The following is a 16,348-nucleotide window of genomic DNA, read 5'->3' as shown; positions in this document are numbered from 1 at the left end:
CCTACAATACCATGTTAGTTTCTGTTACACGACTTAGTGATTTGATGTTTTATATGTGTTTCTGGAATTTCTTAAAGCATTAAGGCTTACTAAATTTCATTAAAGTTCTTCAAATAATTCAGCTATTCTTTTAGGATACTTGAAGAGGAATATTTGATGTCAAGAAAGGGCTTTTGCCGATGTCATTATTATGGCCTTATCAAATGTATAGTTCACCAAGGATATTTTAATCTCCTACTTTACATACAATATCAATTACTTTTTCCAGAAGAAATGTATACTGTTTGATAAAACTTCTTTTTAAGATAAGATTGATAATGTGTATTTTCAGCCCCCATATCTTCTTTTAAGGGATGTTTGCTCTCAAATAAGAATCCTCAGTCTTGGGGGGGAACTAGAAGAACTGGAGGAAGGATTCTTAGTTTACTTTTGTTTCTTTTGTTTCTTTATTTGTTATTTCAATAAGAAAGAGAATAATGTTAATAAGATGAAAGGAAGTCAAATGGCACTTGACCTCTAACGTTGCTTGTATGTTTTATTTTCTACAATACCGTAAGATAATTGATTACCCCTACTTGGCAAATAAAGAAATTGAGGTTTGGTGAAGCTGTGTAACCTGCTGGGGTGCTATAACTAATGAAGGGCAGCACTAAGATTGAGCCCAGAACTTCTAAATTTGTGCTTCCTCCATGACACTGTCATTCCCCATCCCCGATATTCCCTGGTAAACACTGATCGTTTTATGTTGTGGGTTTGACTATCTTTATTTACCTTTAAAAAAATTTTATCAAAGTATAGTTGATTTACAATGCTGTGTTAATTTCCGCTATATGCCAAAGTAATTCAGTTATACATGTATATGTATTTTTTTCATATTCTTTTCCACTATGCTTTATCACAGTATACTGAATATAGTTCCCTGTGCTACATTAATAAGACCCTGTTACTATCTATGCTATATATAATAGTCTGCATGTGCTAATGCCCAACTTCCAATCCATCCCTCCCTCTATGGCTCTCTTTGAACATGGGAAAAATAAGATTCTTTTCTCACTGTATACTTAATGAAACACTAGACTCTCCAGATCTGAGTGACTTCAGAGTGATAAGGTCATACCTCTGTTTTATGAATTACTATAAAAACAAGATCTCATTATTAACACCTTTATCCAAAGACTTTTGTACCTTTCGTTACTGTTGTTGCTGTTTGTTTCATCGCTCAGTCCTTTCTGACTCTTTTGTGACCCCACAGACTGTAGCCCACCAGGCTCCTCTGTCCATGGGATTTACCAGGCAAAAATTCTGGAATGGGTTACCATTTCCTTCTCCAGGGTGATCTTCCCAACTCAGGGATCAAACCCATGCCTCTTATATCACAGGCGGATTCTATACCACTGAACCCCTGGGAAGCCCTTTGTTACTGTAGTTATGTTTTTTCAAACTCCAAACTGTGAGATAAAGACCATCACCTTCCTGGGGTTTCTGGACCCACAGGAATATCACTAACTGGGGAAGTTTGCCTCAGCCTTGGTGTTCCATGTCTTTGTTGGAGTTTCATTTTATAGGAGCTTCCTTGGTGGCTCAGATGGTAAAGGATCCCCTTGCAATGCAGGAAACCCAGGTTTGATCCCTGGGTTGGGAAGATCCCGTGGAGAAGGGAATGACCACCTACTCGAGTATTCTTGCCTGGAGAAGCCCATGCACAGAGAAGCCTGGTGGGCTACAGTCCATGGGGTCGCAAAAAGTCAGACAAGACTGAGTGACTAACATACACACAATCATATCTATTCATTTCATAGATATGATTGATTAAGTCACTGGCCACATGGTTGAAGTCAGTATCAGAGTCTCCTCCCCTGCCTAGAGGTCAGGTTGATTATAAGCTGGCTCAATGCCCCAACTCTCTAATCGGATGTTTGGTCTTTCAGGCCTGGCTAAATTCTGAACTGAGTCATTTTGTTAACATAAATTCAGATCTTTGGTCTCAGGAATCCACTATGAATAAAGGACATTCCTATCACTTAGAAAATTCCAAGGATTTAGGGCTTACCTCCCAGCAACCAGGGATGATGAAGACCAGCCAGTTTTTTAGTTATACAACAGCTGCCAACAGAGGATGATTTTAAACTCATAAACCAAATCTAAAAAACACCATGATCATCACTGAAGATTTTTCACATACCAGCCAGCAAACAATTTATATTATGAATTAAAGAGCACACTGAAAAACTAGAAAGAAATCTAGTAGCCAAATCTATAAATACTAACCAGATTTATGTAAATATGCCTATCACATTTTAGGGTGTTATCACTTCCTTAAATATGTAAGAAGAAAATTATACATGTTAGTTTAAGATTAGATCATGGATTTAAAATAGTGCATTTATATTTAGCATCCAAATATGAGACTATTTCTAAACACCACAAGGATTATGTCAAAAAAACACAGAGTTTTAAATCTGAATCTTAGTGATTACTTGCACAACCCGTTTAATTCACAATTGAAAAAAAAAGAAAACTCAGCTTCCTTTACTAAAGGAGTTATTTCTTTTAAGATCTTTCATTACATAGCATGCCAGAAATACCATCATTTAATCACAGGAATGTGTTCTAATATTTACACTCTTAGCACTCAGTACCAAACCTAATTCCTTAACCTAAAGATAAATCCTGACTTGCCTAGTTTGGTTCTAGATGAAGAAGGAAATACGATTCCTTTAAATAGTAACTTTACATATATTGGGCCACCATCAATTCCATTTCTTACTTCCCTCCCTGAGTTACAGCAACTGCTACAGGACCACTCCCAGTGCCAGAGGCCTCACAGGTTCTCATAAGCTAAAAAGTCACGTGTCGATCATTAGTATTACCTTAGGAAAACACTCTTTAGACGTTTTAAAATTCTTCTCAAATTCAAGGGAATGTGTGTGTATGTGTATATACATGCATATGTGTATGTATATGTATATGTCTTTTAGTGAAAAGGTTTTAATTCCACTTCTCCAAACAAGCTCCTATTATCTGAAAAAATGCATTATTTTCTGTGTGAAATAATAGCTTATACAGCCACAGCTTTTAAAGAAGCCAGTTTAAAAACCGAAGCAAACCATTTTCTTCTAGAAACAACTCCAAAATATACTACTAAATATAAACATAGGTATACTTTATTGGAAGCCCATTTTATCTGTAAATGTAAATTCTCAATACTACAAGATAGTTAAACAAAGCATTAACTTCTATATACTGAAGAAATGGGACATTCTAACCCAAATGAACTCGAGAAAAGCATTTAGAAGTATTTTGAAATTACTTTGTAATGAAGTTTTAGATTTTCTTCCAACTATAGAATGTAGAATGTTTGCTTTTGTTTTGTTTCAGAGTGTCTGCTTGATTTCCTATCATTGTGCATTTTTTATTACATTAGTTCTTATACTTGCTAATCTGAAAAATATGGAAATAGCAGATTTTTAGGTCATTAGTGGAAATTTAAAATGTTCTCTTTAGAAGGATTTAAATAGAGGAAAATATTAAAAGTAAAGTACCATTTTTGAGTATACACCTGGACAAAACTATAATTCAAAAAGATACTTGTACCCTTATGTTCATAGCAGCACTATTCACAGTAGCCAAGTCATGGAAACAACCTAAACGTCCACTGACAGATGAATTGGATAGAGAAGATATGGTACCTATATACAGTGGAGTATTACTCAGCCATAAAAAAAAATAATGCCATTTGCAGCAACATGGATGCAACTCAAGATCATTATACTAAGTGAAGTAAGTTAGAAAGACAAATACTATATGATATCACTTATATGTAGTTTAAAATGAACCTATCTGCAAAACAGAAAACAGTCTCACAGACACAGAGATCAGATTTGTGGTTGCCAAGGGACAAGGAGGGAGAAAGAAGAATGGACTGGGAATTTGGGGTTTGCAGATGCCAACTATTATTTAGAATGGATAAACAGCAAAGTCCTACTGTGTAGCTGCTGCTGCTGCTAAGTCGCTTCAGTCGTGTCTGATTCTGTGCAACCCCATAGATGGCAGCCCACCAGGCCCCCCCATCCCTGGGATTCTCCAGGCAAGAACACTGGAGTGGGTTGCCATTTCCTTCTCCAGTGCGTGAAAGTGAAGTCGCTCAGTCATGTCCGACTCTTCCCGACCCCAAGGACTGCAGCCTACCAGGCTCCTCCATCCATGGGATTTTCCAGGCAAGAGTACTGGATAGCACAGGAAACTAAATCCAATCTCCTGGGATAAACCATAATAGAAAAGAACATTTTAAAAAAGAATGTATATATGTATAAAACTGAGTCACTCTGCTGGTACAGCGGAGACTGGCACAACATTGTAAATCAACTACAATTTTTAAAAAGTAAAGTACCATTCTTGATTACTAGCAAGAATTTAAATAAGAAATATTACCAAGGATTTGTTGTTGTTCTTCAGTCGCTCAGTTGTGTCTGACTCTTTGTGACCCCGTGGACTGCAGCACACCAGGCTTCCCTGTCCTTCACCATCTCCTGGAGCTTGCTCAAATTCATGTCCATTGAGTCAATGATGCCATCCAACCATCTCGTCCTGTGTCGTCCCCTTCTCCTCCCACCTTCAATCTTTTCCAGCATCAGAGTCTTTTCTAATGAACTGGCTCTTTGCATCAGGTGGCCAAAGTATTGGAATTTCAGCTTCAGCATCAGTCCTTCCAATGAATATTCAGGACTGATCTCCTTTAGGATGGACTGGTTTGATCTCATTGCAGTACAAGGGACTCTCAAGAGTCCAACACCACTGTTCAAAAGCATCAATTAATCAAGGATAGTAATAAACAACTATTTCTTCAGGAATGAAGTTACCATGTTTCTCAAATACATGACTACCAGTTTATTCCTTTTATTCTTTTGGTTTTGAGAAAGTTTTTCTGAGAAATAACACATCACTTTTTGCTTAATAAAATTGTGTTATCTTCATATTTGCATGTGGAAACGTCCGAACATACGATTTAGGAAAATCTTGAAATTTTAAATTCTATACAGTGTAGTTTAAATATAAATTCATAATAATAAATGTTTATTACTTGAATAATAATCTTTAACTATAGTCTCAAAAGTGTTTTGAAGTATTACTTTTATGGGTGTTAATTTTATAGGTGTTAAATTTCTCTGTGAGTTACCATATGTCCATTCTGCAGAGAACTGAGAGTTTGAGATAATTGAGAGAGTAAAAATTAGAATTGGAGGGAGGTAGTCAGTATCAGTTCACACACTTGTTCATTAATATTATTGGAGTGCTTGTTGTTGGCAAGACACTGGGCTTATAGCAGTGGGTAAAACAGAACCCAGAATTCATGGAGCTTATTGTTTAATGAGGAAGAGAAACATTAAGAAACAATTATATGGGACTTGCCTTGTGGTCGAGTGATTAAGAATCTGCCTGCCAATGCAGGGAACGTGGGTTTGCTCCCTGGTCCAGGAAAATCCCAGATGCTATGGAACAACTAAGCCCACAGGCCACAACTACAGAGCCCGTGTGCTGCAACTGCTGAGGCCCTGGTGCCTAGAGTCCGTGCTCTGCAAGAGAGAAAGCCTGAGCACAGCAGTGATCATGACACATGACCAAAACAAATAAATGAATGAAAAATTGTAAAGTACTTATTAAAAGCAAGGAAATAATTATATGAAGGAATATTCACTTACAACCTGTGCTGTGTACCATGGAAAAAAGATGAGCAGTACTAAGAGAAGTCTTAATGTGGACTTAGTTTAGATTGGGACTTGACAGTGAAGGCTTCTCTGAACATATCACAAATAAAGGAACTAAGAGAGATATCAAATCTATCTAAGTGAAGAGTTGGAGTAGGGAAATTCTAGTCTGGCAAGATCACAAGTGGGAGGATGCTGAGGGTGGAAATTGCTTGGTGACTTTCAACAAAAATTAACGTGATTAAAATACAGTAAAATGTGGAGGGTGGTACAAAACTAGGCAAGAGAGAGAAGCAAAAGTCACACCGTGCAAGATTCACAACCATTCTATGAATTTTGTATTTTATCTTAAGTGCCAGGGGAAACCATGGAAGGATTTTGAGCAGGACGTCACCAGGTCATATTTGGGTGTTAAAGTGTTACTCTGGCTGCTATGTAGAGGATGGATTGAAAGCACACAGAGCAGAAATGGGTTGAATGGTTAGGAGGCCATGGAATAACATGGCAGATTGGATTAGGGAGTGATGATGATGCTGATTTTAGAACTGGAGAAAAGTGGATAGGTTTCAGATTTACACTAGAGACATACTGATAGAACATGATAATGACCTAGATTAAGAAAAGAATGAAGAAACCTATCAAGAATAGCCTCTGTCTTTTTGACACAGCAACTCGTTGGTTGATAACGGATCATGTTATTTAGTCACATGGAGGAACCCTGGGGAAAGAGCCTGTCTGGTAGAGCTTGAGAGGTGGAGCTGAAGAGTTCAGTTGTGAGACTAATTAATCCCACTTGTGTTCTAAGTATTTAACATACATTTTATAGTAACATAAACATAATCCCCAATCTTTTTGGTCCATGTCCTCTACTAGGGAAATTTTTATTACAGATGCTATAGCTAAGATGCTACTTTCAATCAAGGATTAATGAAAAGAATAAGGAGAATTAACTTTTTAATCTAAAATGTCTACTCTCTTAGACTTTTTGACCCAGATTCCAAAATAATAGTGTACTTAATTTCAAATTAAAAGATCTGGAAGAGGAAAAAAAAGATCGGAAGAGATCAGGAGTTTAGCATAAGGAATAAATCTTCTGAAACATAATAGACTGCCTTCCAGAACATATAACCTGCAATCTTAGCCCAGACTTTTCTGTGCAATAATATTTCAGGTGTTCTTCCTGGTATTGAATGCAAATTTGGAGCCCAATTTATATTGCCTTCATCTCTTTTAAAAGAGACCACCTACTAACGAATGCTCAGTGATTCACAGGCTGGAGCCACATGGCGTTGGTTGAGGGTAAACAGATCAAGAGGAAAGCAGGCCCAGGAGGGGATAGTGAGAGGGATAGAAGCACCAAGGCTCATAAGGCAGAGTCCCCAAGTCCACAGTGAAAGCAGGAAAAGGGCCTATCTTTTATTGACAGAGAAAGGGTGGCCCAGTACTTTCATAATTCCACATTATAGCTGAGACACAGATTTGATCCCTGGGTCGGGAAGAGCCCCTGGAGGAGGAAATGGCAACCCATGCCTGCATTCTTGATTGGGAAATCCCATGGATAGAGCAGCCTGGTGGGCTGCATACAGTCCATGGGGTCACAAAGAGTCCGATATGACCGAGCACACACACACCACTAGCTTTTTATCATGGCCATGGCCCAAAACTCAGCTTCAAAAAGATACATTGTCCACGGGAATGTGGTACTATCTAGTGTAATCTAGTTAATATCATTGAGTTAAGGAGGATGATAGCGTATTTAAAAATGGAGGCAGGCCAATAATGACAACAGTACTAAACGGCAGTCATTGAATGTGCATCGTGTTTCAGGAGCTGTACTCAACGCTTTCCATGTATTATATTATTGAATTTCCTCCGAACCCCTTGTGAGGTTTACAGGTCATAAATCATTCTCCAAAGACCACATAGGTGGTAAATGCAAGAGTGAACTGGCCAGATCTGTTTGACTCCAGAAGTGGAGTTTGCCTCAGTGCCTCACTGCATCAGCATACAAATCAAAGATGAGATTAAAGAACCTCAGTAGTTCTTTAGAGATAAGAGCTGAAACTAAAAACAGAAATTGTGATATGTTGGTTTGCAAATATTTGGGAATATTCTGGCTTTCCAGGTGGTGCAGTGGTAAAGCATCCGCCTGCCAATGCGGGAGATGCAGTTCGATCCCTAGGTGGAAGATCCCCTGGAGAAGGAAATGGCAACCCACTCCAGTGTTCTCGCCTGGGAAATTTCCCAAAATAAGGGGAATGTCTCTGCTGTATTGGACGGTCCTTTCCTAACACGGTGTTCTGAAGAGATAGCTGACCACTTACAGGTATTTAAAAACTACCTTGAGCTTTCTGTCAGCATAATTTCTCACACATTTGAGATACTTAAATTTTATAACATCACTCCTGTCATTGTGAATTTCATTCTTGCTTCCTCGTATACCCTTTTAAAAGCTGTTTACCTGTAATTGTTCACCATTTTCCTTTAAATTTCTGTGGTTGAAATTCACTTGCTTTCCACTGGTCCATTATCACTACACCCCTGTTCTTAAACCACTTTAGATAAATATTTCACTGACTTTTTCTAACACAAAGTATATGTTGGTAATTTTTAGTTGAAAAAAAAAATGCCATAGCTTGAGTTTTTAAAAACCAAGGGGGAAAAAAGAAATATTTCAATTCACTTTGTAGTGAAATTCAATTTTTTTTGGTTAAAAATGATTTTATTCCATGTTCTTCACATTTATAGTGTTTCTATCAAGTGGTCAGTTGTCAATCACATTTCCCCCCCTTTAAAAGTTTTTGTTTGGTTTTGCTATTTTTAAGACTTTATCATTGCTTTTAGTTTTTATAGCTTTGCTCTGTAAATGTCAATTTTTTAAAAACTTACCTTGCTTTGAAGTTTAACAGATTTCTTAATCTGTTAAACTTCAGATCCCTGTACAATGTACAGTATCCCTTCAGTTTTGGGAAATTACTATTCACTATCTCTTCAATTGCTGCTTCTGATTCTAAATGACATAATAATAATTGCCTGCTAATATGCTTGGAGAAGGCAATGTCACCCCACTCCAGTACTCTTGCTTGGAAAATCCCATGGACAGAGGAACCTGGAAGGCTGCAGTCCATGGGGTCACTGAGGGTCGGACACAACTGAGCGACTTCACTTTCACTTTTCACTTTCATCCATTGGAGAAGGAAATGGCAACCTACTCCAGTGTGCTTGCCTAGAGAATCCCAGGGACGTGGGAGCCTGGTGGGCTGCTGTCTATGGGGTCGCACAGAGTCAGACACGACTGAAGTGACTTAACAGCAGTAGCTAATATACTAAAGTCACTTCAGTTGTGTCTGACTCTTTGTGACCCCCATGGACTATAGCCCGCCAGGCTCATCTGTCCATGGGATTCTCTAGGCAAGAATATTGGAGTGGGTTGCCATTTCCTTCTCCAGGGGATCTTCCCAACCCAGGGGTCAAACCTGTGTCTCTTATGTCTCCTGCATTGGCAGGCAGGTTCTTTACCAATATCATCACCTGGGAAGCCCAGATAATAATTGCCTAGTTATGGTAATTTCTAGCAAAGATGCAAATAAAGTGAAGAACATGGAAATTTCCTCCCACCCTTTGGAAACACAAGTATAATCCACTCCATCTCTCAGTCCACCCATTCTCTTCCTCACAGCAACGGTGTGGCAGCTCCCTTTCCAGCATCCTCAACTACAGCTGACTGAGCTGAGTTCTGAATGATGAAGACTTACAAGTTAAGAGAAAAGGGGCATTCCAATTAGGTAGATAATATGTACAATGTACAGCAAAGATGTAAAGGGAATCATCAGAAATTAGGATGGGGAGATGAATGCAAATAGGATGCAATGCAAATAGTCTACATTAGGTAGGTTGGGACCAAATTTTGAGAGCCTTTTCTGCCGTAATGAAGGAGTCTGATAGATACTTAAGGGATGACAAACCACTGGCAACCCATGAACCTTCTGTGCTTAGGTGCTCAGACACTTCCTTCACCTCCTATTATTATTTAGGTTGAAAAGCAAAGCTTGCCATGCCTTTTCCATTTTATCCATATCCATTTGTAGCATATTTCTATAATTCCTGATACTATGGTTCTCTGTATGTGAAATTGTGCTTTGGTATGAAGAAAAACCACAACTAATTCAAGTCTATTTGGGTGGAACTTTTGAAAAATACAAGTAGAAAAATAAAATATCATTTAGGAGAAAAAAAATACATGTCTGCCACTGAAGCTATTCTTCTATTAAAAGGCATTTCATGCTATACGCAAAAGACACTTATCAGCATTAGTGGGCCATCTGAAATGAAGAAGAATAATTACAATTATACAAAGTTGTCTCAAGCCCCCTCCAAAATAGCCCAGTTGTCACATAGATTTATGTTTGGAATTTCGAGACTTGGTCAGGACCAAGTGAATAGAAGGAGGAGGAGCTGGGAGAGAAGGGGACAGAGAGGGAGTGTGTGTGTTTAATTTAGAAAATTTTTAAGCTGGATTCATTTTATATACCAAAGCTGGATTTCAAATCGACTCAATTTCCAGATTGTTAGGTTCTTTCAGTACTTTCTACTTCACTGTAACCAAGCTTTGGCTTCAAAGAAAATTGGTCTATAAAATTTTTACCACATTTTCTAGTCAAAAGTGTGTGCTTCTACCAAGGCAGGGGACACTGTCTGTTACTGGCCCTCTCCTTGAGAAACCAACAGAAATGCGGCAAAGTTGGTAGAAACTGGGATACAGGCAAAGTAAAATCCTGTTAGCAAGTCTAATGAATGCAGAGTGTGTTCTGTCCCTCTCGGAAGCATTGGTTTTATTTTGTGGGAAGTACTGAGTGTTCTTTACAGTAAGTGTTTGTCATGTAAGTTACTGAGATGGTGAGGAGAGAAGAGGATGTGGCCGCTACAGGATACAGTGAATGCAGGCTCTTTCATGTTATTCGTTAAAGTCGCCAGTCCTTCTCACTGCCTCTTAATACAAACCCATCATCATCGAGACTGGTGGGATGGCTGTCGGGCTTCATGAAGTCTAGAGGTCTTCATGTTCATCACTTTAATTTTACCATATAATTAAGTAATGATGGACTGAAGCAAATGTATTTATAGCATATGTGAAAATCCTGAGGTAAAAACAGGATGCCGATCAATCTTCCCACATCCTAACGAACATCTGCTTGGTCTTAGGAGCATGGCATTCCTACTGACATGGGCTATGCAGTGGCCCCTCACCATTCAGGCGTCTATCCTGTACATGTTCAGCTATATGAAGCCTGGAAGAAGGTTTGGAATATTAGAATCACCAGCACTGAAGAATATCCACACCTGAAGCCAGCTAGATACCGGAGGGGCTTCATCCACAAAAACATCATGGTGAGCATCTGTGGTTTGGGTAGGGCACACCACATTCTGCCAGAAAGAAGCAGAGAAAAGAGCGACGTATTAACAGCTTAACAGAGGGAAAGCTCCATGCAGCAGAAAGCATAGTTTTCACATCCAAGCGAAGGATGTTTCAGTTACAGTCACTTTTTTTTCAGTTCTTCAAACATAACTTTAAAGTGTTATTTTACTGACACTACTGCTAATAAGCAGGCACTGATGTTAAACCACTAAGGAGACATTACATCTAACTTGCAGATAATTTATAGAAGCCATCATTTCTTCAGTTACTTAGCATGTAAAACTAACACCGTCTCTCTGCATATTAACCATGCCACTCTTTTACAAGCCAAACTGTCCTCTTTATCAATGTCAGACTAAAAAAAAAAAAATCTCAGGTATTTACAAGAAGCCACATGTCCTGCATAATTATTAACAAGTCATAATATAGAGTACAAATGAGAGATGATGTTAAGTCATTTGTTATCTGTTGTCAAATTCTCTCCGAAGTGTCTCTATTTGGTTTTGTGTTTTTACACTGGTGACAAATATATATTGTCAAAATATATTGTTACTTAATACTTTGTGAGGCCTCTCAAAGTAAGTAATTAGGAAAAAATCCTAATTTTTCCCCAAATCAGAAGGTCTAAAGAGTACTGTGGTGTTAGGCATAGGTCTCCTGATTTAGACACGCGTTTAGACACACATTTAGATCACACCCATGTTCTGATCATCTGGGTTTTGATGATCTGTCTACAAATCAAACTCATGAAACCACCTCAAATGAAACCTATTATCTTCCCTTCATTCCAGCTATTGGTCCTGCTATTCCTAATTCGTTTTAGCGATTTGAACATTGCACTACCCACCCCATGTCCAATCAAGTCTCTACATTCCATCAATAATTCCTTCATAATATTGTAATATTCACTACCTGTCTCTTTCTGTAATATTTATTGCCTTTACTCTTATTTGTAAACCACAGGGCTGATTCCTATTTCATCTATTTACAGCTTCTATCCACCCCCTACCACAGTCCATCCCATGGACAGTGCCAACCTTTTAATCCTAAAATGCTGCCTTCACCTTGACCTTCCTAACCTATTCTTTCCAGTTGTTTCTACACCCTTTAACTTGCTCTGCAGGGACCTAAAAACAATTTAAACTAAGTCTACCTTTCTAGCTCTTATTTTCCCGTAGTTAGCACAGACTCACTCCAGCCAAAAAGATCTGCAGCAGTATCACTGTGTCCATACCTTTGTCACCCTTTCAACCTTGAAAGACTTTCTGACCACTCTCTACCTATTCCTATTCCATTTATTCCTCAGTATCAAGTCCCGTATCTTATAGAACATGAAGCACCTTGGTGTATGTCTAGCAGTTCAACACCTAGGTCTGGCCTACACTGGTCTTATTCTCCTCTGAATTCCCATAACATATCATCTTGTAACTCCACTGGGAACATAAAGACTTACCACATTTCAGGGTGTTTGTGCCCTACCCAGAAGCTATGAGGCTCCAGTCCTATTGCGTTATAGGGCAGTTTTTCTCTTTATTCAGTAAGGAACTGATGGAAAACCAAGACATCCCATCCTAATCCCTGGTTGTTAAATGTGACTCTCTGAAGAGAGCCAGAAACCTCAAAGCAATTAGATTACAGACCTGCTTATTTACTTACTCTTTCTAATGGAGATACCCACTGGTAGAGACTCCCACCAATCCTCCCAGCAGCCTCATGGGTGGCATTTACCAGGAACGCTTATTGGCAGTTGCTCTGGATTCAGGCCTTGCTTGTGCATGCGTGCTCAATTGCTCAGTCATTTCTGACTCTTTGCGACTCTTTGGACTATTGCCCTCCAGGCTCCTCTGTCCATGGGATTTTTCAGGCAAGAATACTGGAGAGGGTTGCCATTTCCTCCTCTAGGAGATCTTCCTGACCCAGGGATTGAACCCACATCTCCTTCATTGCAGGCAGATGCAACCCCATGGACTGTAGCCTAACCAGGTTCCTCCGTCCATGGGATTTTCCAGGCAAGAAAACTGGAGTGGGTTGCCATTTCCTTCTCCACTGAGCCATCAGGGAAGCCCTAACTCAGGCCTTACATATAGGATATTGGCTTTAGGTCCATTAGCGGAGATTCTTGGAAAGGCAATGGCAACCCACTCCAGTACTCTTGCCTGGAAAATACCATGGACGGAAGAGCCTGGTAGGCTGCAGTCCATGGGGTCGCTAAGAGTCGGACATGACTGAGCGACTTCACTTCCACTTTTCACTTTCATGCATTGGAGAAGGAAATGGCAACCCACTCCAGTGTTCTTGCCTGGAGAATCCCAGGGACGGGGAGCCTGGTGGGCTGCCATCTATGGGATGGCATAGAGTCGGACATGACTGAAGCAACTTAGCAGCAGAAGCAGCAGCAGCGGAGATTCTTGTGATTATGGTTTTCATAACCATCTCCTAGTTAGTTAGGATCAGCAGCTATAAGGTTTCCAGGGGCTTATCAATATATGAGAGTTTGAATTTGATAGTGTTACACTCCCAGAAACAGTTCTAGAGAGCAGAATGCCTAAAACCTCTCTTATTCCTTATCTAACACAAGAGAGCTATTTCTGGAAACATGTTCAGTGTCCTGTAGCACTGGAATTAGGGAGCAAAGCAATGGGATATGAGCCTCCTACACACGCATGGTCTCCTCAGCCTCCTTCGGTGGCCCACTGACCCTCCTAGGGCTCACAGTGACTCTCATCCTCTCAGCAACCATGATCCTCCCCACAGTTGCAGGGTAAAGCCTAACACTTCCTCTTCCCTCTGTTCAAATACACTTCTGTCTCTCTCCATTGCATAGAATCAGCTAGATAATCAAGTCCCAAAGTTGGCTCTTTATGTTACCACAGTTTTTCAAGCAAGATATTCAAACTAAATCCTAAAAGTGACTCAGAATCATGCATATTTAAAATGTAAAATTAACCTGGCATTTAATTACATGTAGGCATTTCATTATTTAGCTTTGGGATAATTCTCTTTACCTTCCATACACTTTAAATCCTTCTTGAATATAAAGGATATACCATTGTGTTCTCCCACCTGGACTTGCATAGAATTTTGAATTGGTATTTGTGAAATAACTGCTATTTCCAGGAAATTGTATTTCCATAAGTTATTAAGGAATAGATTTGATTTGGTTAGAATATTTTGGCACTTAGTTCTCTTTTGTTGTTGATTCTGTGTATAACATTATGAGAATATATAATGCTTTTAAACATAAACATCATCAGAGCTAATACTCTGCAATTAATCTGAAGTTCTCTGAATGATCTCATCAAGATAAAATAGCTTCTAAGGATATAACTTTAACCAGTTTACCAAAATAAATAGGATATATTCAGTTTTGATTTACACAGCAATATATAATATATTGATTGAGCTGAGAATCATGTTTTCTAAGAAAACTTTCAAGGACTAGATTGAAATTTATTATAATGCATATTCAAATGAAAGAAAAAGAGCCAGTATATTTCTAGGGAATTGCAAAGCATGGGGAGTCCTGTACAGTAATATTTTGACAACACTAACTGAACCAACTGTGCTTTAAGAATTAAGACAGAAAAAACTGAAGATTGATTACTTAGGACAATAAGCTGAAGACTTGCCTTTTTAAAATTCTGTAAAACTTGTATCTCTCCTAAATATATTCATTTATTTTCTACCACTTCAAGTGAATAATGATAAATGCAGATGATAAAGAGGTCATTAAATAAAATTTAGCTAAAGATTATAGCATCTTGCACAGCTTTTGCTCACCCTTTTAGAATTATACTGCCATTTTACCAGGAAAGTTGTAAGAATTTGAAAAAAATTCTTATCATAAATATGTATAATTGAAATACATAATGGCTCTATATACAAAAGATAAAAGAATACTTTTTACTAAGTGACCTTTTTATCATTTTGTTTGTGATACATTACAAAAATTGCTAACCAAACGCATAATCTCTTTCTTTCTCTTGGAACTGGCAGTCTTCAGACTTAGAATCTGGGGCTGTTACTACAACCTACAGTGGTCCTGTCAGAGTAGAGCAGAAACTATGACTTGTGTCTCAAATATTTGTTCTAATTTAAAATGTTATTTCCTAAGACTCATATTAGGTTACTAATTGACTTCATTTTCTAATGCATGTGTAGAATTTGATAGAAGTATTATCCTTAAATTTTTTGCCGTACTAGAATTACAATGTATAGCACAGGCAAATCCAATATGTTTAAATTTCATTTTTACTTTTTTTGTTTTATTTCATAAGATGCTGGAACATACTAGGTTTCATAACAGAAGTAATGACTTGGAGATTTAAAATAGATAAGTGGCTAAAATAATTCAAAGTCTGTCTTAGTTTTCATATAGTTCTTCCACTGTCTTCAGTATTCCTCCCATAGTGATCTCATCCCCACTTTCCAAATTATGAAAGAACTGGGGGATGAAGGATCTCAGAGATAAAGAATCCACCTGCAATGCAGGAGACTCAGGTTCGATCCCCGTGTTGGGAAGATCCCCTGGAAAAGGAATGGCAACCCATTTCGGTATTCTTGCCTGGGAAATCCCACAGACAAAGGAGCCTGGCAGGCTATAGTCCATGGGGTCGCAAGAGTTGGACATGACTTGGCCACTAAACCACCACAGTAAAGAGTTGAATAATGACACCAACTTTATCTTCCATGAGGGAAGAAGCTATGTCAGCATATTAATTGATTGAAGGGAACTTTTTCCTTACTTGCTCGTTCTTCCTTCAGGTTCTTCCGAGACAAACCTGTGGGCTTTTCACTCACACGATTTTCTATAAAGAATATCCAGGAGGTCCTAAAGAGCTGGACAAGAGTATTCAGGGAGGTGAACTTTTCTTCACTGTGGTCCTCAACCCAGTAAGTACTTTGAGCTTTTCTTCAAATAGATAATGAAAAGTGACAAAACAGATGAAAAACAGGCCAGGGTTTTGGTAGTTATCAGCCAAGTCAATATGAAGGCTCAGTTATAAAACAGTAATTAATAACTAAATGGAACCACATTTAGTAATGGGGGCAAACTAATTCTTCAAGTAGTAATGAGATGAGGAACTTACAGAAGAACCAAGGAAGGGCTCTAGCAAGCCCTTCTCTGCATTGGAAAGTGATCAAAATTCAGATATTCTTGCTTTTATGCAGAATAAAATTTTCACCTATGAAACTCTTCTGTTCCTAATGGGACCAGTTTTTCATT

At 38.5% G+C, this 16,348-nt stretch overlaps 1 protein-coding gene across 1 annotated transcript in view; it reads left to right on the top strand.

Moving 5' to 3' along the window:
* LOC102269954 (bifunctional heparan sulfate N-deacetylase/N-sulfotransferase 3) overlaps positions 1 to 16,348 on the top strand; it is a 187,791-nt gene that overhangs the window by 95,645 nt on the left and 75,798 nt on the right. Inside the window, exons 5-6 of the mRNA XM_070372911.1 lie at positions 10,908 to 11,093; positions 15,886 to 16,014. Of these exons, the coding sequence (XP_070229012.1) occupies positions 10,908 to 11,093; positions 15,886 to 16,014 (315 nt within the window). The remainder of the gene's footprint in view (positions 1 to 10,907; positions 11,094 to 15,885; positions 16,015 to 16,348) is intronic.

This window comes from Bos mutus, chromosome 6, assembly GCF_027580195.1.
Source record: "Bos mutus isolate GX-2022 chromosome 6, NWIPB_WYAK_1.1, whole genome shotgun sequence".
Classification (NCBI taxonomy): domain Eukaryota; kingdom Metazoa; phylum Chordata; class Mammalia; order Artiodactyla; family Bovidae; genus Bos; species Bos mutus.
Note: the sequence above shows the minus strand (reverse complement) of the source record. Positions and strands in the feature narration are given on the sequence as shown.